Source organism: Gymnodraco acuticeps, unplaced genomic scaffold, assembly GCF_902827175.1.
Source record: "Gymnodraco acuticeps unplaced genomic scaffold, fGymAcu1.1, whole genome shotgun sequence".
NCBI classification, from domain to species: domain Eukaryota; kingdom Metazoa; phylum Chordata; class Actinopteri; order Perciformes; family Bathydraconidae; genus Gymnodraco; species Gymnodraco acuticeps.
Genome location: NW_022990697.1, coordinates 409,647 through 434,543, shown reverse-complemented (window position 1 = coordinate 434,543; position 24,897 = coordinate 409,647). Strand labels below are relative to the sequence as shown.

The 24,897-nt window shown below is 40.8% G+C and overlaps 2 protein-coding genes and 3 long non-coding RNA genes across 5 annotated transcripts; 2 read left to right on the top strand and 3 right to left on the bottom strand.

Annotated features, from left to right (window-relative positions):
• Positions 1-46: 46 nt before the first annotated feature.
• Positions 47-10,758, bottom strand: LOC117555683 (cysteine-rich venom protein TEL1-like; the record flags this gene model as incomplete). The annotated part of the gene is given in 7 exon segments (XM_034230633.1): positions 47-200; positions 7,664-7,746; positions 8,274-8,368; positions 8,587-8,729; positions 9,500-9,605; positions 9,608-9,714; positions 10,617-10,758. Coding segments are annotated over 7 exon segments (830 nt in total), but the record flags the coding sequence as incomplete, so codon positions are not given.
• Positions 1,953-3,425, top strand: LOC117555685. Its single transcript, XR_004570433.1, has 3 exons — positions 1,953-2,006; positions 2,627-2,813; positions 2,989-3,425. It is a non-coding gene; the product is annotated as an uncharacterized LOC117555685 (long non-coding RNA).
• Positions 2,008-2,797, bottom strand: LOC117555687. Its single transcript, XR_004570435.1, has 2 exons — positions 2,563-2,797; positions 2,008-2,386 (listed from the first exon to the last, which is right to left on the bottom strand). It is a non-coding gene; the product is annotated as an uncharacterized LOC117555687 (long non-coding RNA).
• LOC117555686 lies at positions 4,774-5,326 on the bottom strand. The gene is made up of 3 exons (XR_004570434.1): positions 5,255-5,326; positions 4,928-5,039; positions 4,774-4,816 (listed from the first exon to the last, which is right to left on the bottom strand). It is a non-coding gene; the product is annotated as an uncharacterized LOC117555686 (long non-coding RNA).
• Positions 10,759-14,960: 4,202 nt separating the features above from the next.
• On the top strand, positions 14,961-24,854 carry si:dkey-12h9.6 (macoilin-1). Its single transcript, XM_034230630.1, is given in 22 exon segments — positions 14,961-15,162; positions 16,845-16,896; positions 16,898-16,986; positions 17,100-17,176; positions 17,179-17,223; positions 17,476-17,529; positions 17,532-17,598; positions 17,900-18,078; positions 18,892-18,980; positions 18,983-19,230; positions 19,232-19,271; positions 19,273-19,310; positions 19,312-19,341; positions 19,421-19,579; positions 20,332-20,502; positions 21,338-21,426; positions 21,429-21,466; positions 22,134-22,217; positions 22,219-22,266; positions 22,268-22,313; positions 22,910-23,013; positions 23,015-24,854. Coding segments are annotated over 22 exon segments (1,911 nt in total). The 5' UTR covers positions 14,961-15,085; the 3' UTR covers positions 23,102-24,854.
• The last annotated feature ends 43 nt before the right edge of the window (positions 24,855-24,897 follow it).

Sequence of the window (24,897 nt, the reverse complement as noted above, 5' to 3'; positions counted from 1 at the left end):
CAAAGGGACACATGCCTTAAGAGAAGTATCTTTTATTGAATCTGACTGATATGTCAGAGCCCATGAGGACAAGTAAATGATCTGAGAGGTGCACCTGCAGAAGGCGAGACACCAAGATGCCACGTCTGCGTTACTGCAGGTCGGCTGCTGCTTCAGATCAGGACAGTTGCTGTACTTATCAGCGTAGGGACAGGGGTTGGCTGCAGGAGACAAGAGAAAGGACAATGAATGCATAAATAAAAAATATATAATGTGAGAGCTCAATATTAAGATTGGAGTTTTTCCAACTTGTTCTCAAATATGTTCCAAAAGCAGAAATGATCTCACTGTTTGACGTCGAAGTAAACAAGGTTATACTGAAAGAAGTACATTTTCATTCCGTCTGTGCTTAAAGAAACCTTTTTGGGCTCCACTCACGGAATTTAAACGAATCTAGTAATACATGTATTTCTTTTTATTTTGTTGCGATTTTACTTGTGATCATTTTGGTTTTAATTAGAGTTTTCTAAGCCATGAGAAAGCCAGGGAAGATGCATTTCCCTTGAACAAGTGTGCATTCAAATGTACTGAATCTAGTCCTGCAGCATTACTCTACACACAGGGGTGCCCAACCAGTCGATCGCGATCGACGGGTCGATCGCGGGAGATTCCCAGTCGATCGCGAGATGTGTCTAAAAATAGAACAACAACATTCTGTTGTATCGTTAATGTCCTGTAACATAATCTTCCTGTGCAGAATAATGTACATGAACGCATCAAAGCTTTGTGATTGGCCGGCGTGACCCCATGTGTCGGGGCGTGGCTGGTGGGCAGTGGGCAGTATTTCGCTGACGTTGTCCGTGTCAACAGGAGTGCCAGTCCGCACACACACAAGACCGCAATTATGGCAGAAGCAAAAAAGCCCAAATTATATAATTTTCACTCCGAGTGGGAGGATGATTATTTTTGTATCTATTCCAATTCAAAGTCCATCCGTCTCATCTGCAATGCGAGCGTGGCTTTATTGAAGCCACGCTCGCCACGGCCAAAAACACACACATAAGCAGGAAACACCTGCAAATAATGAAATGAAAAACCAACAAACCCTGAAAACACATACAACAGAAAAACGCTGCATTTACAGAAATGATGCAAGCTAAACCTACAACACACAAACCCCGAAAACAAACGCAACAGAAAAACGCTGCAATATACAAAAACATACAACCGAAAAACACATTACAAAAAAAAAGACATTAAAAAAAAAAACATTCCGGAAGTGCTTCAGGCCTCTAGGGGGCGCGCTACGTGGAACAGATCGATGTATGACCAGACATAGAGAGAACGAACAAGAGGAAAGAAAGTTCATTTAAGTGGAGAAAGATATAAGAAGGTAAGTTTTGTTTTTTTATACATAGAGCGTCATATTTATATAGCTAGCGTTAGCGTGCCTAACTACTACACCAGCTGAGGGAGGAGAGCTTCACGTGAAGAGAAGATAAAGTGAGGGAAGAACATTGTAAAGAGATGACAAATCAAGTGCAGGCAAATAACACGGGCCATAGTGAGTACCGCGGAAAAAGGACATTTGAATTCTTAGCAGTTTGTTTATATTTATGTATTTGTGTATAGATGTTGCAACTATACAGAGCTTTAGCAATTGCCTGTAACTATGGTCATGCTAATAAAGCTATTGAATTGAATTGAGAGAGAAAGAGAGAGAGAAAGTGACAAAATGTGAAGAGGGACAAAGTAATGACAGGATAGTAGTGTGCATTAGACATTCAAGGAGAGAGAGAGACAAATCACAGATTCAACGGTGAACATGATGTATCTATTTATTTAGCTAACCACTATTTAGACTATGTGTTTTTGATTGACTTGATTACATGGATTTACTACATCAATGTATGTCTTTTCAGGCTGCCATGTTTTGTCCTTTCTGTGGCCAACATCTGGGGACAGTTCAAGTGTCTGTGGCTCCTGTGGCAAACATGTACAGTTTTTGGCAGAAGTTGAACACAACAGTAAGTTCACTTTTTGTATTGTATCTGTTTCAAATGCAAGAAATAAGGATTCAACACACTACTCTGTTTAGAATGCTAATTGGCAGATGCATACACTAGTTATCAGCATGAAGGACACATTTTTTCATTGTCTGTTTATGTGAAATATGTAGAAGCCATCATTAAATTGTAGACCAACGCATGATTAAATACACAAAACAGCTTATATTATACATTCATAATTGTGTATTAGTTATATCTTTATAAAGAACATTATACATTTAGAATCAGATTTTGAGACAGTGAGCCATGACATGTTTTCTTCTTTTTCTCCTTGTGTTTTTGAACTATAGAAGTTGCAATCATCCTCCCAGCATGAAAGTATTCGTCATCTTTTGCAGCTGTTGATATTTTTTGTTAAATTATTATCACGTTAACCAACAGTTGCCACGTTATCATAAAGATATACAGTATAAGATAATGTAATTGTCACGTAAATCAAGCTGCAAAATCCATAAGCAGCTCCTATATTTACAGTACAGTATTGAACATAAGACAGATTTGCGAACATCATTACCTGCATTGTCGAACTTGAGGAATTTCCTGTCCTGTGGACCATCAAATATTCTTCTCATTCTCAGGCATTCCATTAGGAGGGTCAGGAACTCACGCTTGGGACCACCAGTGTCCACTCCATCCTCAGTTTGTCCCTCATCATCAGTAAACTTAACCTGCATCTGATGAGAGGGGTCGAATGAGGCCCCTTTGAAGCCGCGGATTGCTCCATCCCACACATTGGCTCTATTAATATTGAACCTGCTGCAAGAGGTATTTTTAATTTTGCAGAGAGTTCTGCAACAATGTCTGGCGCAGTCAGGTATTCTGTGCTGGGAAAGACAAAGTGATGTATTGTAATATTAAATGATGAAGCTATAATAAGATTTACAGTATAGAATAAAAAAATCAAGTGATAAAAGTAACATTTAATACATTTCCTCTGCAGTTTGCTCCGTTTCCTCTTCTGGCTCAGACTGGCTGTCAATAATGATAAGTGCATACACAGTTGTGTAGTTGCTGCAGTGAGAAGACAGTTGAATAATGACTTTCAAATACATAATATATGCATGACAGTCATATTTGCAAAAGGATGTCGATCCTCTTCCTGTTTTTTTAATACATTGGGTTCTAAACTGACAACAGCACTTTGTCATACTCCTGCACAATCCTTGTAAACATTTGAAATGGATGCAACAAACAATATCTGACCTTTGACAAATATTTGTGGGTGTTTTTTGTATCGTCTTCACTAAGATGTTGTGGGTGTCCTTTGGAAATGTATGAAAGTATAATTGTTTTGCTTCCTGGCAATATTACCCACTGTGATTGGAGGCTATGCAAACAACCAAATGTACAAATAAAAATACACACCAAACAACTGTGTCACGATGCAACTGTCAACATCGTTTACCTATAGAAGGTGTTCTGACCCGGGGCAGACTGGACCTCTTCCTGGAATGGGGTTGGTTCTCCATCCTACTTTTACCCAATAAATAATGATGCAGTTGATCTAATGACAGTGTCATTAGCACACAAAGGTATTTATTGATTTCATGTTCACAAATTCAAACCTACATGGTATAATTACATTTGTAATTAGTCTTACCCGATCAGACGCTGGTTGTGGGTGCCTGAGAGGTCTGATAAAGGTAAACAAAAATATATTCAAACTACTGTACTGTTAAAACATTCTGCTTCTTGTGGCACAAAATAACATGTTGACAATGTTTTATTTGACCCTGGCAAACTGTTGTCCATTCTGGGAGTGCTCTGTTCATTTGGAAAGTCCCACACCTGCATACAACACACAAATGACTGACTGAAATAAAATAAATTCACTTTAATTAAGAATAAATGCCACGATAGATCCAAACTGACCACGGTGTCAGCAAGACTGTCTCCAGATGGCAACTTTGCAAAAACCACACTGTCCTCGTCACTTGAAGAGGTTGTTCCAGTGTAACCTAAGAAAATAAAAGTGTCATGATTAATACTATACAAATAATTGTTCCCCTACGTCTGTACCTATCATCAAATGTTGGTTTGAATCCTGAATTATTGGATTGACATCAATCAGAAAGGATTCAATCGAAACACAAAATGTTTGTGAAATGTACATTATATTGTTGACCGTCTTTTTCACTCTCACATTAGGATTTAGGGCACAACAAACCAACATTGTTGTGAGAAAAAAGGTTAATTTAGAATTACAATCCTTAAGAGGGAATTTATAAGTTTGAACAGAAGGAAAGTTTGGAAGCTTTTGTTGATACTTAAATTCCATTTCTTCTGCCACTATTCATAAAAGACCATTTGACGTCATAAGTTCAACCACGAAGAGAAAGGAATGATGGGTGGAATGAATTGTGTTAAGAAATATAGACAGAACAACTGTTATGTTTACATTTGAACTATTATACAGTTTAGTGCTTTAAACAAGGGGGAATATATGTCAGAAGCACTTACAACTGTTTTCAACGGCTTCAAGAGTACAGATGTACAACGTAATTCGTTGGTAGGGCTTTCCAATGGCCTCTTTGTACATCTGTACTGTGAAAGGGGTGTCCGTTCCGGGGATATTTGTTATCACCCTCGCATCAGGGTACAACAAGACATGGGCACCATCTTCCAAGTCCTGGTTAAAGGCTTTCTGCTTTTTTATGGCAGCAGCCAACAGTTCTTCACATGCCCATTGAGGTTCACATTAAGGGGAAGTGACCTCCCTCTCAAGGTTTAAGGCAGCCATCCATCCTCCTCATTACTCCAACAGAAATCTGCAAAAAGACAATAATATGCAAATGAATAAAACATTTTTTCGGACATTATATGAGAGTGTGGTGAGCAGATTTGAATGACAGATGTATTCATAAGAAAACGTTGCATACCTTCACCAATTTCTGTTTATTTTTGGAGTTATGCCGTCCCTTTGTAAAAAAGGTCTCTCCCTCTTTTTTATTTCCCTATATTTCTGAAAGGACTCTACAGCTGAGCTTCCTGCTACAAAAAAACAGGAATAAAACATTCATTACTCTTCATTATGTTCAATAGGAGTCTCATCCTCAATCCCTTCTGAGGAACATCTTATAACACATTCAACAGTAGGTAAGCCACATAGTTTAGAGATGTATTTGTATAATAACAGAATTCGAACTTTTAAACCAAGTTTTCTATAAATACTTATTGTTTGGTAATAAAACGAACAACCTATTTACCTGCACTGGTGCTAGGCTGTGCACTTAGATGCGCACTAGTGGTGGGCATCTCCTCAGGGACTTTGTTAGCCATCTTTTAGAAATGTGATGTCTCTGCCACAGACACCACAAAAGCCATGCGAAGATGTCACGCTGGAACACACAGAATGGACAGTACATCTGTGGAGAAATAAAATGTAGGACAGCTAGGTTAAGTCAAAAAGAGTGGATATTTTTCAGCTACCTAAATATTATAATAGTATTAAAGAACGGTCTTTCAATTAACTCATCAGAAGCCAACCTCCTGTCTATCCCCCACAAACCAAGCACCGAACCTGGGGGGACAGCGCTTTCTCCATCGCTGCCCCCTCCCTCTGGAACTCACTCCCATTAAACATCAGAGACTGCACCGACCCCCCCACCTTCAAAACACACCTCTTCAGACTGTCTTTTAATGTGGGAATAATGTTGTGTTGCTGTTTTAATATTTTAATTCAACTTTTTACATTTGATTTCCTTTTTATCACCGCAATCGCATTTGCGGCTCAGTTGAGGCCCCCCGAGGTGAGGGCGTGAGACCCCACCCAGTCTGTGATCTGCGTGTAGGGAGGGGCGTCCCGGTTCTATACTATATCTATATTATGTCAAGAGTTACATTTAGGTGCACAATGGCTCTTGCAAGCTCTTTGATCAAACACGCTAACGCTAGCTACGTAAATATGACGCTCTATGTATAAAAACAAAACAAAACTTACCTTCTTATATCTTTCTCCACTTAAATGAACTTTCTTTCCTCTTGTTCGTTCTCTCTATGTCTGGTCATACATCAATCTGTTCCACGTAGCGCGCCCCCTAGAGGCCTGAAGCACTTCCGGAATGTTTTTTTTTTGTAACTGTTTTCGGTTGTATGTGCTTTTGACTTTGCATATCGTTTTTGTATTTGCAGCGTTTTTGTTGCGTTTGTTTTCAGGGTTTGTCTGTTGTAGGTTTAGCTTGCATCATTTCTGTAAATGCAGCGTTTTTCTGTTGTATGTGTTTTCAGGGTTTGTTGGTTTTTCATTTCATTATTTGCAGGTGTTTCCTGCTTATGTGTGTGTTTTTGGCCGTTGTTTAGCGTTTGCACCTGCCGGCCACCGTAACAAACGCTACGAGACGGAATTCCCTCCTAATTCTGCCCTACGCTCCCAAAAGGGGAGGGGCCTGAGAGGACAGCTAAATGCACAGCAGTCCATTTTCACCAGGCCACAACAAGAGCAAGGCTGCTACCAGAGCATCTTATCGGGTCAGTCACGTTCTTGCGAAACACATGAAGTCTTTCAAAGACGGCGAAGTTGTGAAAGAAGCATTCATGGAGGCTGCCCGCGCTTTTGGGGGACAGTAAAAATAACAGTAGCATTTCAACAGGTTTTTGATATAATACAAACTCAAGTTAGATACCGTTATTAATCAGCTGTAAGTTTTAGTTTGTTTGAACTTATTCATTATAATTATTGTACAAAATGGTATAAGAATGCAAACATTAAGATCTGTTCTGTTTAAATTGATTATAGTCTATTATCAATTCAGGTTAAGAAACTAGTGTTGCTTGCATCCTATTTTAAAGGCATTTTTTTATACTCTACTAAAATGCATAAAAAAGGGTTTGATTCTATTAATTTTGTCTTTTTTATTGCACTGTTGCAGCAGATTCCTGTGTAGCTTCAGATCTGAGTTGTCTTATTAGTAAGCCTAATTTATACTTTTGTAGCAACACTATTTTTATATAATGGCAAAGAAAGGGTTCAGAGTATTTTCTTTTTTCCCTGTGTCATATGTGGCAGCACTGTTCAATGTTTCTTGAAAACATTACCCACTGTGGTGACGTGTGAATAAACTCCAACTCTGTATCAACAACACTGTTGTGTAACTTCAGTTAAATACTTGTATGTGTGTAGATTAGAAAGAGGTAAGATAAAGGATCTGCAGTATTTTATGAAGTATTCATCGTACAAAGGTCAGTTTTACAAGTAGAAGTGTGTATTTACCTGGTAGTAGGCTGTCAGTAATGGCTACGCCTCTCTATTTGGACTGGTAGATCTCGGCAGACTGGCAACTTTAAAAGTAGCTCTCGGTTCAAAAAAGGTTGGGCACCCCTGCTCTACAATGACGTCAATGGAACGTTTTGGATTTTATTGTGTCACCTTTGACATTTTTTTGCGGTTAATTGTCCTGCTTATAATTAAAAGGAATATAACTTGAATAAATGTAAAAAAAAACAACTATTTATTCAACCGTTTTTTATGCCCCATTTAGTGTATATATAAGCAGTAAAAAAAAGTTTAAGAAATCGTTTATAACATAATTTGTGTAGTTAAGTGTACTCCAATCATCCATTATTATTTAAAAGTTGTTGATAAGGTGAAGTCTCGCAGTGCAGTATTTGCCACTTACTGCAGAGTTTGTTGTTGCAGGCATTGGGGCAGTCACCACAGGAGGGTCCTGATTTGTAGGGGCGAGCGTACTGGAAGTTTCCGCTGTAATGTAGGCCAAAGCATCAAATATTAAACTTTACAGCAATAGACACTCACACTCAGCCCAAACATGTCATGAATATGGTCTGAGCAGGCAAAGCACTTTGAGTTATTATTTAATGACTACTCAGGATGTGTAGAAAGACAAATCAGATGCAAATTGCAGTTTTACTTCTAATTACTGCAAAGCATCACTGTGCTTTTTTCGTACCTCTAATTAATTATACTGATGAAGTTTTCTATATCATTAGTATTAAAATAGCACGAAAAGAAAGCAACCATAGTCTAAAATGTAAAAAAGGATAGCACTTTTATCAGAGAAGAAAAATAATGTTAAAGATTGATACTTTTTTGAAAGCTTTTTCTTTCTTTTTTCTTCCAAATATATTTAATAATCATCATGGGACTTGATCTTGGTTCCTTTTAACTCAATGGACTCATACATCAATATTCATATAAATGTTATTTTTAAGTGAGAAAGTATGCTGGACTTTCCATTTCAAAAGGAAGGGAAGACATGTTTTACTCACGGTGGGCAGTATTGGCAGACGTAGAAGTACTTGTACTGAGGGTTGGGACAGTACGCCACACCACAGCCAACCTTGTTGGACCTGTACCAAACAACCTGTGCAGAGATAAGAGTGAAATCAAATCATCAGAAAGTCATCATAATGATTGATACTGTTTTTATAGTCTCTTTGGGATACTGAGTATGTTTGAAAATCACAAAAGACTTGGAAATCTCACTTTTTGTAATATGTGACCTTTAAATATTTTCAAAAGTGTTGGCTTCTTTGTTTGCAAGTTAGTCAGAGTGCTCCACAAACTGAGATATAATTGTACCTGTGTGTAATGTCCGACCACTCGTCCGTTGGTAGATCCCACTCCGTAGCGCCAGTTCTGCACCTCGTCGTACCAGTCCTGGATAGCGTTGCTCCAGGGCTCCTGGGAGCAGGACATGTACAGGTTCTCTCCACAGCCGCTAGCTAAAGGTTGAAGAGGAGGAGAGAGACACTTTAGTCTTGTTAAAAACCATCATAAATGTACGCTCAACTCTTGATCGCACATTAAAAGGGAATCGTCGTCTAAAGTCAGGAAATTGAGTTGAACCCTCACCAACCCTTTCTCTCATTCTAAGGACATATGGCCGCTTTATGTGCTGCTCTGCCTCGTCTATTACCCCCTCCTCTATTGTTAATGTAGTTCTTTGATAGCGAAATATCATATTTGGAGTAGTTAAAATATTACATGATTGGGTTGAGAGCCAACGCTGTGGCTTTTAAATTAATCTCATCTATAATTATACTCTTATTTAATATTAGGCACTCATTTTGTCCACATCTGGTATGACATATGCGGAATACAACTTTTTCGATTAAAAATGTATATAATACATTACAAAAATTGTTCCATTATACAAAAATCACAACTTCATAAAACCAATAATAAAAAAGTCTTATGTTTGTTCCCCTCAGATCTAAAATGAATGTACTTTGTGTTCAAAAACTGTAATTTTTTCAAGCAATATCTAAGTTTCACAAGGGTGGCATATTTAACGTAATTATTCACTAAGGACTAGTCCGATCATCGCCAATATAATAATATTTCTTCTACAGCTTATGATACAACCTGGTTGAGTAACACTGTAGTTCTCATCTACCTATTTGTTTGTGAAATGACAGTGTGTCTGACTTTTTAGTAAAGTACGTTTTTTGTTAGTTTTTTTAAAACATGGGGACTTATATAATGCACTTACAGCTGATCACTCTGGTGCTGTCAGGGCTGTGGTTCATGGAGCAGGTGTTGGCTCATTTCTGAGCGTTGGCTGCAGCCTCGCTGCTCCAGCTCTGTGGCCTACTGCCAGCAACATGTTGCTGGCAGTAGGCCGAACATTTCTTCTCAGATCATTGTGCTTTTTCACAATGTCACTCGGGTTGAGTGTGGACAACTTGGTGGGTGGTCCTGCAGGGTCTTACAAAAAAAACAAGATTTTGTGAAGTGTGATATGTATGAGGATTATACTAAATCATATTAAAATAATGTATTAATAATAAATACAAAAACTCACCCCCCTTCAAATATGGTTTTCAGAGAGGAAAGAAGAAATATTGTTTAGTTTTTATCTGGGGCCCGGCAGCTGAGAGCTTGTCCCCTAACACAGTGTTATGGGGAATGGAAACTCAGCTGTGTGTTAACAAGGTGGATGGACAGAACGCTGAAACAGGGTTATTCACTCCAGTTTTGCAGCGTCCCGCCTCCATTCAAAGGCATACGAGAGGTAAATCTAACATCCCAGGAGGAGATGGGTTTCCTCTCGGCAGAGATTCAGGCCCTGGTGCAAAAACAGGCGGTGTCTGTCGTGCACCCTCAGCAGAGGAAAAGGGTCTTTATTCAATGTACTTCCTGGTTCTCAAGAAGACAGGGGAATTCAGACCTATTCTAGATCTCCGCAAGCCTGAATCGGCACATTGCCTGCAGAAAATTCCGCATGTTAACTATAAAACAATTACTGGGGCTAGTGCAGCAGTGATGGTTCACCACCATCGACCTGAAAGACGCGTACTTTCATGTAGAAATTGCTCCAGAGCACAGAAAGTATCTGCGTTTTGCTTTCCAGGGGATAGCCTATGAGTACAACAGATTACTGTTTGGCTGCTCCCTATCCCCACGCACGTTCAGCAAATGTGTGGCCACAGCGCTCCAGCCGCTGCGCACCCCATGGCATGAGAGTTTTTCTTTTATCTGGACGACCTCATAGTAATGGCCAGGTACAGGGAACGTGCAAATGTTTTGCACAGCCCAATTGATCCTACACCTAACCAAGTTGGGCTTTTGCGATCAATTGGAAGAAGAGCACCCCATACCTCACCAACAGGCGTTGTATTTGGGAGTGGTGCTCGGTGGCAGGCGCGCTGCGCGCCACCTTATCAGAGAGCAGACGCACGTCCATGCTTCGGAGGCGGTTCGCAGGCTGCGACAGTGGGCAACAGTGACAGCTTTGACTATCATGTCCATGGCGGCTGCTCACGTTGTGGTCCCGCTCGGGTTACTTGCATATATATATTTATATATATATATATATGCCAGGCGAGTGGGTGCTTCACCCGGAGGTGGTGAAGCAGCACTGGGTCCAGTTCGGGAGAGCGGAAGTGGATCTCTTCGCCAGCCGGCGCAACAGCCACTGTGCCCTGTGGTTCTCCATGGCTCAGGGCGACGATCCGCCCTTGGGGGTGGACGCGTTCGCACACGAGCCATGGCCAAGAAGCTGCTCTACGCCTTTCCACCGCTGCGTTTCATTCTCCCTCTCCTGGGGAGAGTGAGGCGAGAACGTCTGTCAGTCATCCTAGTGGCTCCGGATCGTGTCGGGGCGCCGTGGTACTCAGAGATGACACAGATGAAGGTGGGCCAGCCTGGGCGGTTCCCCAGTTCTGGGGGGCGATGTCTCAAGAGGCAGGTGCAATCGGGGCGTTACCCACTCTGGGCCGTCCTCTCCAGGTTTGGCTCCTGAGAGGGACAGGCTGAGACAGGGTGGATTGTCTGACAGAGTTATTCAGTCTATCCAGGCAGCTAGAGCGGGATCCACCACAGCCTGTTACAGGCCAAGGTGGCTGGGATTCCTGCGATGGTGTAAGGAGCGGAGAATAGAGCCCCTATCTTGTGAGTCTGGCTCTATTTTGTCCTACTTACAGTTACTGGTGGACAGAGGGCTTGCTCATTCCACAGTGAAAGTGTATGCAGCAGCCATCTCGTCCTGCCATGAGGGCATTTGACGGCAGGTCAGCCTTTAGTCAGCCACTGATGTCGCGGTTTTTACAGGGAGTCAGGAGGCTGCGCCCAGTAGTGCACGCCTCCGCCCCGCAGTGGGACATGCCGTTGGTGCTCGAGGCTTTGGTCACAGAACCATTTGAGCCTCTGGAGCTCTCCTCCCTGAAAGCACTGTCGTAGCCAAGAGAGTGTCCGATTTAACCGCTCTATCGGTGCACCTGAGTTGCTTGTTGATCCGGGGGGACCAGAGCGGGGCGACACTCAGGCCGAACCCCTCCTTTGTGCCAAGAGCCTAAGGAGTGCGTTCAGGTCGAGGGCTATTCAGTTAGGGGGCTTTAGTCTTCCACCCCATAGTGGGGCCAGGGAAGCTAAATTGCACCTCCTCTGCTCGGTGCGTGCGCTAGCATGTTATGTGGAGCGCACGGCTGCCCTTAGACGCACTGAACAGCTGTTTGTGTGCTTTGGGGGCAGGGTGACCGGGAAAGCTCTGTCCAAGAAACGCCTGGCAGGCTGGCTCTGCGAGTGCATTGCACATGCCTACCGACAGGCGGGGAGAGCCTGCCCCGTGGGGGTCCGTGCACACTCTACACGGGCTGTGGCTGTGTCAACAGCCTTATTCAACGGTGTGAGTATAGAGGACATATGCACGGCGGTGTCTTGGTCAACGCCAGGCCCCTTCATAAAGTTTTATCTCTTGGACATGTCTGGCTCTTTCTCATCGTCTGTGCTTGTTGGGGCAACACAGGACTGGTGAGGAGGGGGGGGCTGTGGGTCAGTGGGAATCTGACCCCTTCCCCGTGCGTAATGCGCTTACGTTTTTCCAGGCCCCCTGGAGGGTCCCGGGGACGTAGTGCGCGCTGGGCCCATACAGGGCTGGACACACTATAGTCCACACACACTCTGCACGGGGACAGTGTCTGAGTGTGGGGGACATGGGGTACTTGCGCTCTCCCCGTGCTCCTTAGAGACTCGGGAGAGGTGGGGCACAGTGAGCCCATACGGGGCTGGGGACTCTCTCCGTCTGCCTATAGGCGGGGGGAGAGCCCTCAGCACACTTTTCGCGAGGTAAGCGCGTCGGAGTGTGCTCTGTCAGCCGCGGCCCAGACTTCTCCGCGGTCACAACCGAGGTAAAGGAGGGTGCGGTGCAGCGGCTGCTAACCAGAAAGCCGGTCAGGGGCAGTGGGATGGAACGGTGTTGTTGGACGACAGCACGTGTATACATCGGGTCTCCGCCCACTGTACCCATAGAGTCCATTAGAGGGCGGAGCCTGTGAGAGATATAACGAGGGGTTACGTATGGTAACCCTTGTTATATAAGCACAGGTGGAGCCCTCTACTTGGGGCACTGTCTGTCCTATGCCGCTCGCTGAAGAGAGGTGTAGGATGACAGTCAGGAGGCGAGGCCTCCTTTTATACGGTGAGATGCACGTGTATTCAGGTAGGCCCGCTACATTTATAGAAGTCTCAGTGGATGAATGCTTGCATGATATGATCAAGGGGTAGTACCCATAGAGTCCAGTAGAGGGCTCCACCTGTGCTTGTATAACAAGGGTTACCATACGTAACCCCTCGTTATGAGCAGAGGGTGTGCAATTTACAAAAGTAAAATGCTAACTAAATTTGAAGTATTGATAAGAAATACAAAGATTTTTCACTCGTGTCCTTGACAGCTTATGATCTTTTTAATTTGAAAGGCCTGTGTGTTTTTTAAATCTTCCAGTCTCTTCTTGTGCATCAAGGGATGACCTCACGTTGGCCTTCACCATAATCTCTACACAAATATCCAAAAGGAACAACTAGCTGCTATTGCACAACTTCTATTTTATAGTCTGATTTATGTTATTTTATTTTTAGCACAGTCTTTAAATCATTTTGGTCATTTTGCACATGTTTGCAGAGTTTTGCAGACTGTTGAATCGGAAAAAAATGTCTTCTTTAAATCAATAACTTTTGTTTAATTAAATCTGAAAAAACGGTTAAAGGCAATAAAACTGTGGTTTATAAATTGATGGAGAATTCCCACAAGGGATTTATGTAACCAAATCAAAATTGTATTTATATTGACATTATCATACTTCATGCCTTTTTTGCTGAAAAATTCCTTCATTAGGTTTTGAATGTGACCCTTCAGTACATAGTGTTAATCTGTTACATAACGTTATTTTGCGAAGACCTCTGAGATTATACAATTATCAAAGCTTTGTGTCCTCGCAGGTTATTGACTTTGCAGTGACCTTAAATTGTGACCTGTAATGGCATCATGTGGCATCATATTTACATATGATAGGACTAGAGCCGATTTGTATGAAAGTTGGTTGGAGTGTAACCAAGTGCATTATTTACATAAGTACAATTATTTACTTAAGTACAATATCGAGGTACTTGATACTACTTTGTACTTTATCTGAGTATTTGCTTTTCATGCCATTTTCTCCCCACTCCACACCACAACCTATAACAGGAAAATTATGTATTTTTTACTTTCATACAATTATTTGACTGTTATCAGTACTTTTAAAATCAAGATTTTACATAAAAATGAACTCGAAAGTATTCTTTTCCTTTATTTCATTATCTAAACATGCCAAACAGGCCAGTGTCGGCTTCTGAAATGCGAGGATTTACTATTTTCTTTGTTGTTATCTTTAATAATTTAAATAAATGTTTAATTTCTTGTGGACAAAACCACATAGTTTTCACCCATGGGCTTTAAGTACTTGTGATGATATTTCCCCCTATTCATATACATATATATATTCTTTTTTAAACGAAAATTACAGTTTTTGAAAAACAGACGATGCCAACAACAAAAAACTTGAATTTCCTTTGGTAAAAGTGTTCTCTGGGCTCTGGGCAAATATTAAGACACTTTCAAAATTGATGAAACGTTTGGCTATAAACTATTATTTTCCAATCATTCTGTCTGCTCTATATCTATGGCACATTGGAGAACATTTTATTTATTTTTTATTATTAGAGGGGGAAAAAACAGTAGTCCAATGTGCAAAAAGACTAAAAGTAGGCTATGATTTAAAAAATCGCTGTAATTTAGATCAAATCAAGTATGTGATATCTATGAACATATATCACATTTAATATCAAAGATATTAAACATTCTCTTTTTTGCAATTGAAAAAAGGTCGATTTCACTTAAAAAAATGAATTCCAAGTTGTTCTGTAGATGCTTGTCCAAAGGTTGCATCATTTATCCTTTTCATACTAAATATAGTCTTCGGACACGAACGGGTTAACCCATTAGGTACATTCAGCGCCATATCTATATGGAGCCGTATAATAGAATCTAGAATATAATTATATCCATACGGCGCTGGGTACAGTGTGTAGTGTACAGTGTGTTGTTCTGCTCCCCTCCTGCGATGAACACTTGTAGGTACAACACCCACTGCGCATGCGCATAGCCTGTATCTGTTTCCAGACATCATCATCATCACACAGGTTGAGCTGCACATCCTCGAGGATCTGCTTCCTCTATTTTCTGCTTCTTTTTTTTGCCTCCGCTGCCGCTTCTGCTGCTGCGGAGCGAAAACTACAGCACGGAGGGAGTAGAAGCCATAAGATGAAGAAACGATACGTGGACGCGAGCAGGCTACGGAAAATGAAAAAGCTGAAAATAACGGAGAAGCTTTCTGAAAGGTAGCGTCGCCTGGCGGAGGATGATGCTGCTGCTTTTGTTGTGGTGTTCCGTCGTCTTTGTGTAAATTTCAGCCGTCGTCATCCAGCTCACCTGTCTGCCTCGCATCACTTCATCCCGTGTCTCACATTTTATATGTCTCAGTGTGCAGCTTTAACACGTTCCGTTAGGATTTCACTGCGCGCACACACACACGAGCGTACAAAATGTTGCGCGAGTTACTTCACCCGACATTGTTTACGGAAAGACAGAAATCAGCAGCTGTGCAAGTTAACGTCGGCCTGCTTCCACTCAGGCATGTTACATCTGCTGTATCTGTCTCCTTGCGCACACAATTAGGCCGAATTACTGCACAATTAATGCTCTGTTTTATTCACTGTATTTTGCTACTAGGCTTAAAAGAAGCACAGGTCGTTTTGCACATCATTTGTAAGCGTCTAGACAGAGTACAGACAAGAAAGACTGCCTCAGGAGAAGAACCACTTGTTTTAAGTGTGCATTGTTTCACATGAGCAAGGCAATAATAAAATAATCACTTCAATAGCTTACACTGTATTTCAAAATATATACACTGTTTATATTTGATTGAATTTGTAATCACATTTACAATTTTGCTTCTTTATTGGGGAATTTTATGTTTTTATACATATTTTTTGTTATATTTGGCAGCTTTGATAAAATACAAATTAATTAAATACTCTTTTCTTAATAGCACAAGATATATTTGAACTTATTTGATGAATTTAACATGCAGTAAACGCTCAATTTCGTTCTCTAGTTAGTTAGTTCCTACAAATTAAATATTGCTTTTTTGAGGTGAAATTAAAACACACTATTTTAAGTAACCTATAAGGGTAATTAAAACTTGTGTGAAGAATTAAAGCTCTTTACTCTTTCAGATAAAATATTACTTTTTATTGTTGCATATTTAGCTTTTTCCTCTTATTATAAAATACATGTTAGATAATTTCAAGTACATTTGTTAACAGTGACAATAAAAGGGAGGGTTTTAACTCATGTGCAGGAGGAAACTGGTGCTCCTTCTCTCCTCCAGATGAAATATTGCCATGGTAACCAAACAAAGAGGGGGTGATGTGATGTGCAGAACAAAGGAGGAAAGCAAAGCTCCTGTTATGCTCGTGGTCGCCCGACGAAACGAATGAGGGAGCAGTCATTGTTCTGTGGTGCCTCTACTTAAAAAGGACGGACTGCAGTTTTAAGACGCAGCTGCTCAATTATAGGTTCAGCAACGAGGATCCCATTTCCTGCTTTGTTTTGGATTCTGTGTGCCTTCAACGCTTTGGCTGAAGAGGCTTCGCTGTGTCTGAAATATCTCAGTCTAGATAGAATACACATTTGTTATTCATTCTTCCAGAGTATGTTCATCCCATAATGATGTTTTATGTATACAGTGTACTAGATCTACTAGTCAATTAGTTGGGATCTATTAAATTAATTACCAACCTTTTGATATTTGTTGGGTTTTGAATAATTGAAAAATAAACAATAAATAATATGCAAACTAAATATCTTTGAATTCTGACTTTTGAGGATGTTATCTTGGACTTTAGGAAACACTAATCAAAGTTTTTTATAGTATAAGGTTACTAATTAGTGAGAAAAGTAATCATCAGACTAATTAACAATGAAAACATTTTTGACTTTATGATCTGTGTATTTGCAGTGCGTACACCTTCGTGAAGTTTATGATGATGTGGATGCTGGTGCTGCTGGCCAGATTTCATCCTGGAGTTCAGACTGGAGTACCTGTGGCCCTGCTGGCTCTTCTTTGGGAGCGTTTACACCACGTTCCACTGCACGGGCTGGTGAGCACCCTCCTGAGGGATTTATACTGTGTGCCCAGATAACGATAATCCAACATAATGTTTCCAGTGCATTTGACTGAAATTAACGTGTTTTCTTCTTTCTTTGTCTGCAGGCTATTTGTGTTGTTTGTCTGTGCTGCCTTCACTCTGGACATCTTTTGTTTAATTTTTGTTCCTTTGCACTGGCTGTTCTTGTGGCAAGCACTTATGTGTTATTCAATTACATATGGCACACAGGTGAGACATTTGGACACGTGGAAATATTGTTTGTTTTGTTGTTAAGTGTCCCACACATATAACAAAAATATAACCTTATTATATCAATAATAAATATCTATGCAGCGTTTACCATTAACAAATCCTAAAAAAAGGCATATTATTGTATCTGATAAAGCATTTTATAGTGTGTAAATACCAATTTGAGTGAATTAGCTCTGATTTGTATTTGAACACCCCCATCACATCTGATTATTTGATATTCCTCTGCAGAGAAAGGCATCTGCATATCCACGGTGTCCCTGTGGATTCTGCTCGTCTACACAGAGCGTCACTCCGACTAAAGGACCTTAAAGCCTCTCATGCAAACCTGTCTCATCTTTTTGCTGCACACTGGTATGTTCATTCGACACAAATCTCCCTTTCTGCCTTTATAAGAATATCCAGAATTTATTCCTTACATTCAATGAATTGAGCTGCAATGAACTGCATTAGTATTCAACTTTGATGAATTCTCTGTGTGATATAATGAGTCAAGCTGGATGTTTGTGCACGAAAGTGTAAAAGACTAGATTCACATGTATGCTGCCAAGTAACAAATGAAAGACATTGGGTGTGTTCTGCTTGCCAATATGTGATATCTCTTTTAAATGTTGCACTCATATTCCCACTGTGTTGTTTCCCCCCTTGGTTCCAGCATTGGGTATCCTGTGGTGTATCTGGGGTTTGATGCCACGTGCTACTTCACCAACATCTTCAAGCTGCGCATTCAGAAAGCTGTGCAGAGTGAGAATGACTTCCACATGCACCTCCTGCAGCACTCGCTCCCCCCAGGCCTGCAGGTCTTCCCAAAGACGGGAACAGATGGCAGCAGCAGTGAGTCTTCTGCACACATTTCAGCACACACACATCTCTACCATTCTTACAATCCTTATTCATGACATCAGACGATCGGCACTCCAAGTATACTGCATATTCAAAATGAACGTGTGGAAAATCTACCAGTAACTGTTGTTCACAAAGTTAGGTGTTAAGTAAATGTAATAAACGTAATTTAAATGTTATGATTTCTCTGAACTTCAGGGATTTTATAGAATTGTAATAATACCATACATTAGTAATTAATAAAATCTTCAGACGTGAGAACTGATTCACTGCAAAAATGTGGGTGACGTCTAAAGAGTATGTCAAAAAATGAGGTATTTTGGGGCGGGGGCGAAGTCCATAGGGACTTGGCAACTGGAAGGTCACCAGTTCAAGTCCCAGAAAGACCAAGTGCTACCGAGGTGTCCCTGAGCAAGGCACCGTTCCCTACACGGCTCCCCGGGCGCCGTACATAATGGCAGCTCCTAACACTAGGATGGGTCAAATGCAGAGGAACCGTTTCGTTACATAGTACCTGTACGACGTAATGACAATAAGTTGAATCTTCAATCTTCTTCTTCTTCTTCAATTTTGTACGCAATGTAATTTCTCCCCTGGTACAGATCCTTGCAAAAAATCCCAAATATTATAATTTTCTCAAATATTGTGAGTCATATCGCAATTGGAATGTCATTACATTTACTTGGATTGCAGTTCATATTTGTAATATCTTAATCCAACAATCAGAACGTTCTCCTCTGTGTTCCCACACTTCAGTGAGAGTCATGAAATTGCATGTATTTTTCTTTCTGCCTGTATTTGCAGGCTCTAAATGGAAGACAAAGCCTGAGTCCACTCAGTATCAGTGTCAGAACGGCGCTGTGCTGGCCACTGACGAGGCTCACACCGTGGACTGGCCTCCAGATCCGCAGCCGAGGAGAGAGCGCCAGAGAAGGGAGCGCCGGAGGGGAAGTCCGCTGAATCAAACCGGCGGCCATTACCATCCAAACCTGGTGAGTCCAGAGATCTGCTTCCCTGCGGGGCAGCAGGACCCGAATCCTCCACAACCCCGGAAAATCTACCTCAAGATGAGCCAGGAAGCAAAGCTACACGGGCGGCTAAAAGCTCCTCGCCAAAAGCCAGCAGAGGCAGCACAACACTCCCTCCCCCCCGCAGGGAGGACGGAGAAGAAGCAGAGATCCAGCTTCGAAGACGGTCAGCCCCAACCGGGACGTCCCAGAGAAGAAGCAATCACCACGCTGAGCAGATGAACAAGTACGCCATCAGTACCTTCAGCATGGGATTGTGAAATCGTAGCTTTTATCCTGAAACTCTTCCTGTGTTTTCCTCCCAGGCTGGAGCAGGATCTGAGGAGGCTGCGGGCCGAGCTGCAGCTGAGCCGGCAGAGCGAGCAGGAGCTGCGCAGCCACGTCTGCAACCTGACCAACAGTGAGCGCAGCCTGAGGCCAGAGGTGTCCCTGCTCAGACAGTCCAACATGCTGCTCCAGAGCAAGTGAGTCATCCTGCAGATCCTCAGCTCTTTGGCTCCTCCTGTGGGCTGCTCAACACATGACATCAGGCTATAATAAACCCTAAGACAGGGATGATGAATGCATGCAGAAACACTGTGTGTATCTTTGTGAAAAGCAGAACCGTTTGTGGGCTGATGTTTTAATCCTCACACAGATTGATGTTTCTCTTTTCAAACGAATTAATATCTTATCAAGTCATATTTTATTTTGAAGGATTGTGGCTCACAATTCTCATCCATAAATGAATGATACTCACATTTTACTGAAGTCTTTCATGAGATATTCAATTCATGAGAATATAAAATTGGTATTAAGATGTTTAATTTATATAGTTGGTGGGGCCCTTAAATGAGTGCATTTCTCAATTGTACACAGTAGCATACATGTGTCTCAGTTTAATCTGGAACAACACATTGCTTTCTCTGTGCTTTAAGAACATGACGTTGTTACAATCGTCCATCCAATCACAGATGAGTTATCTACACATTCCCCACATCTAACCCTCATCCACAGCCAGAGGCTCTAAATCTGGTCTGAGATGAGCACTTTATGCAAAGCTCTGATCAGCAGCAACGCTTCTGATAAGACATGCTACAGTTTTTAAAGCAAGGTGCTCTCCAGCAACTACAGGGATTCACTTTGTTTCTAAAACACTGTGAAGTTCAATCTCAAACGAACCCACTTCTTTCGGTCTTTCACATTATGCAAAGTAAGATTAACGCTTTTCCTTCAGGGTTCTGTGCCTGTCTAAAACCAAGCAGAGGGACAAACAGAGCAGCGCCATGCTGGAGAAAAAGACGAGAGCAGAGACGGAGGCCAGACTCTCCGTGGAGAAACAGTTGGCTGAGCTTCAGGCTCAGAGACTGGAGGAAGCAAACAACACAGCACGGAGTCTCAACAATAGGTAAATCACACTTCAAACTCCTCGCTAAGGAAGTGGCTTTGTGCCTGCAAAGTAGAGCTGCACCTGTATGCTTCTGAGTATAACTAAATGCTGCAGTGAGTGTACGGCCAAACCTTTGAAGAAATAGTTTGACTTATGCTTATTCGCTGTCTTGCCAGAGTTAGATAAGGAGATTGATTCAATGCTCATGTTTGTGTGTTCAGTGAGAAGCTGAAGTGTAGCTTAGTATATCAGCATATATTAGCATAGTATATTTGAAACAGGGGAAATAGCTAGGCTCTGTCTAAAGGTAGGAAACTCTGCCTACAAGCAGGTCTATAGCCCGCTAACCAACACATTAGGTCTCATTTCTCATGTTACACGAAAAAGAAGAGTGAAAAAACACCACTTGGGGTTTGGGAGGAGCTACAGTATATGCCACACTTTTTTTTGGAAAGCACAGGGTTTGACTTAGTCCCAATATTTGTTTTGTTCGTTTTAGACATTTTTAGGATGCTAGTTGGTGAACTGTATAACCTTAAGACAGATTTACGCTAGATGTTTCCACTTGCTTCAGGCTTTGTGCTAAGCTAAGCTAACTTAAACATTAGTCTTATATTGAAGCTCCAGATATGAGAGTCGTATCAATCTTCTTGGCAAAGTGAATACGCTTGTTTTGATAAATATCAAACTATTCCTTTAATGCACACAGGACATTTGTACAGACTGTTAATACATGTTCTTGCATTTTATGTAACTATATTTATTGTATATGTAGATGTTTCTTTTGTATTTTTCGCAATGAAACTCCTCTCTTACCGATGAAAACTGTTATTTTCTCCATCTCCTACACCAGGCAGGAACACTGTGAAACCCAAATGTTAAGGAAAAGAGTTAAAGATCTAGAGACAGAGTACAAACAACTACAGCTGGAGTGTCAAGTTCAAAGAGAGTCGTGTGCTAGAATCTAGAGAGTGATGTTGAGGTATATTTCTACTCTATTTGGGAATGAACTTTAAGTGTCTGTGAGTCTCAAGTGGTCCAGTACTTGTCCTCAGTTTGGTCATTGCTGTTTGCATCCCGTTTTTTATGTCTGTAATTCTTTGTGTTTGTTAAATCTATCCGAATCATCCACCGGGACCCATTTAGTCATCTTTTTATTTTGGCCTGCAGTCAACCTTTTGCACTTTGTCATCATGTCAGTATGTAGTAATGTGAATGGTTGTTTTTGTCGTCTTGACTTCAGCTGTGGACGTTGTCGTACTGTGTTTGTATTTGATTTCATTTTTAGTGACATACCCTCCCTCCATGAAGCATGCTTACACCAAAGTCAGGTCTTTCATACAATGTTGCACTGCTTTAATAAACGTTTCAGGTCACTTCCCTCGAAATGTTCATTAAAAACTGGTGGCCAAACAAAGACATCTGTCAGAGTATCTCAATATCTAATTGATGGCCAATTCATTATGGAAATGGTTCGCTCTCTGAGGTGCATTGCTTTCCTAAGTTCAAAAGACACATAGTAAACTTTTAAAAAGCCAAAAATACGTAGGAGACCAAAGCATCGAATCCCTCCGTTTTCATGACACAAGGTGGATTGATGTTTTGATATTTTAAGCACGTTCTTACCGTCGGTGTGTTTCTGGTCTCAGGCTCTGGGAATGTAACCGCTGTGTGGAAGAAAGAGAACAGACATGCTGCTGTCCACTCTGTCGGCCATGCAGGAGAAGGCTCAAACATCTGGAGTACAACCTGAGCGCCGAGACTCGCATCAAACTGGACCTGTTTCTCGGCTCTGGGAGACGCTCGCCGGCAGCTGGAGATCGCTCAAGGTTCACACTCCCTTACCTCATCAATTTTAACTTCATCTTTGGATCAAAAAACAGTATTCGAAGGCAGGATTGAGATACTGTATGACCTTTGGCTGCCATTCACAAATCAGTGTAGTATCTGTTAGTCATGATAAACAGTCAAAGTATGCCATCAAAAGGTCAGGAAAAGTGTCATATTATAGTATATCAGAAAAGAAAATCATAGTTTACTGTGTCTGCAAAATTATATAAAAAAGACAAGGTTTAGTATAGTGCGCATATTAAAATAATAATAAATATTATAGTGCAGTATGTCAACAAAAACAACATTTTTTTACAATATATTATGCCATAAGAAAAGTTTTTATTATTATTTTTATGCTTAAGATATTTACTATAAAAGTATATATTTGTTTTATTATGAAGAAATTATAAAAAGATGGTCATCGTATAGTATGCCATATACGTGACTTATGTCGAAAAAAAGTCATAGTATAGTATGTTTAAAAAAAGTAATATTATAGTATGTTAAAAAGAAAGTCATACTCTTAAATGTCAATAAATAAGACCTGTCTGTCAGTGTTGAGCCTCATGTATTTCCTGTGTTTGTCGGACAGATAAAGTGATGAGGCAGGACCGGGAGATTAAGGAGATGAAGCAGAAGATCGCCGAGGTGATGGCCGTCAGCCCGGGGGTTTCCTACATGGCTCCTCGCCCCCCGGGTGCCGCAGTATCTCACCAAGCTACTGAGCTCTGAGCGCTACATGCTGAACCCACGAGCCCTCATGTACCAGTGCCTGAAGAAATAAAGGAAGTCGCCACTTTTGTCTGATCCTGGGGAGAGCTCACAGATTGTTAGGACAGAGCTACATGACACCATGAAGTCATCTACTTCCAGCCAGCGGTGGAAACAGGAAAAACCTCCTTAAGTCGAATGCCTTTTGCTGCACTGATGGTACCAAGTTCACATTATTTGTTTACAAGGGTTCAAGTGTTTCACTCCAAAATACTATATCTCTCTTTATGTAGAGATACAGCTAAACACTTTCTAGTTGGGGATGCATCAGAGAAAAGCACACTTCTTCAAATTCAGACCCTGTTAATTATCTAAAGTAATGATTTTGGGAAATTGAAGTTCATAATGTACTAGAAGATACATCTTGCTGCCCTGCAGAGACCCACAAACCTACTGTAGCTTTAAAACACAGATTCACACTTCAATTAATCAAAAGTATAATACATACAAGGTTTTAATATCACTTGTACAATGATACATCTGCTGGATACTACAATCAAAATAACATGGTCTAATTTTTGTTATCGTGTTTATATCCCTTTTGAGTCAAATGAATATTAGTTCATAAAGCATCCAATAAGTGTTTTCACGAATCAAAAGAGAAGCAGAGGTGTTACTAACAACATGAATAATGGCTCTGCTTTATTAAAATGTTTTAAGCCCTGACAGTGAGTCAGCGTGCACAAACCCATGAAACTCAAACTGCTTAATGGGATTCAGCCATTATTCATTTATTTCCCTGCTGTGACATGTCATAATTCAAATATTAAGATACCCTGCTGAGACATGTTCTCAGACTCAATGTGAATATAGAGAAATGATACATGACCATATTTATGTCAGTCCTTGATTGTGTTCTTGCTTTGAATCTAAAAGATAAAATAAACCTTTATTGGATTAAAAACACAAATATTAGCTCCAAACTAAATCTGAAATTTTCTCAAAGCATATTTATAATTACGAACAATTCCCACATGCTACATTCTTAAGAAGAGTATGTATAAGTATACATTTTGAAATCCCTTCAGAGTTGGCAGTTTACAGGAGTCTTTTTTGTGGAACAGGTTGAAATCTTGATGTTTCTTGAGAACCATTGTGCAGTGATGTTGATTGTTGGAGTGACCAGAAACGGATATCACAGTTTGCGGCAATTCCCTTTCTCTTTGTTTGGCAGCTCTCGACGTAAAACAATGGAAATGGTGATAGTGACTTTGTCCCTGAGTGTTAATAACAAGGAATGGTGTCGACCAAACGTGGTTCATGAATTTAATTACTGTGCCTATATACATTACTTTCAAACAGGAAAGTAAAACACAATTTAATGTGAAAGAGTAATGTGTTTTGAATTGAAGTGCTATGTACTGTTTTTTGGTAGTTCCTTTGATTTATTTTCTACTCAACAAAGTACAGAATTGAAAATACCCACGCAGCTGGAAACACTCATCTGGATGTCCGCCATTTTGGTAGCTTTTTATTTAAAGTGTCTTTCTAGGGGTGTTTTATATATCAAAAACTATTTTTTAGTCTTGCTGTACTTTTATTATACTGCTGTCATTTTGTACGGCGATGTGTTTGTCAGCATGAAATGTGTTTTTAATTCAACTGTTAATTGAGCACACATTGTGACTTTCAGTATGTACATGAATATACTTGTACAAGGGCTACAATTTCTTAACATTTTGAACAAATAGTGATGCTCTAAAGGGTAGAGATCACACCCCTGATGCATCAGGATTTCTTTTGTATAAATAATTAAACAATTGAAATGTGTGTGTCTGTGTGTTTATTATGTTATCAATATTAGCTTTT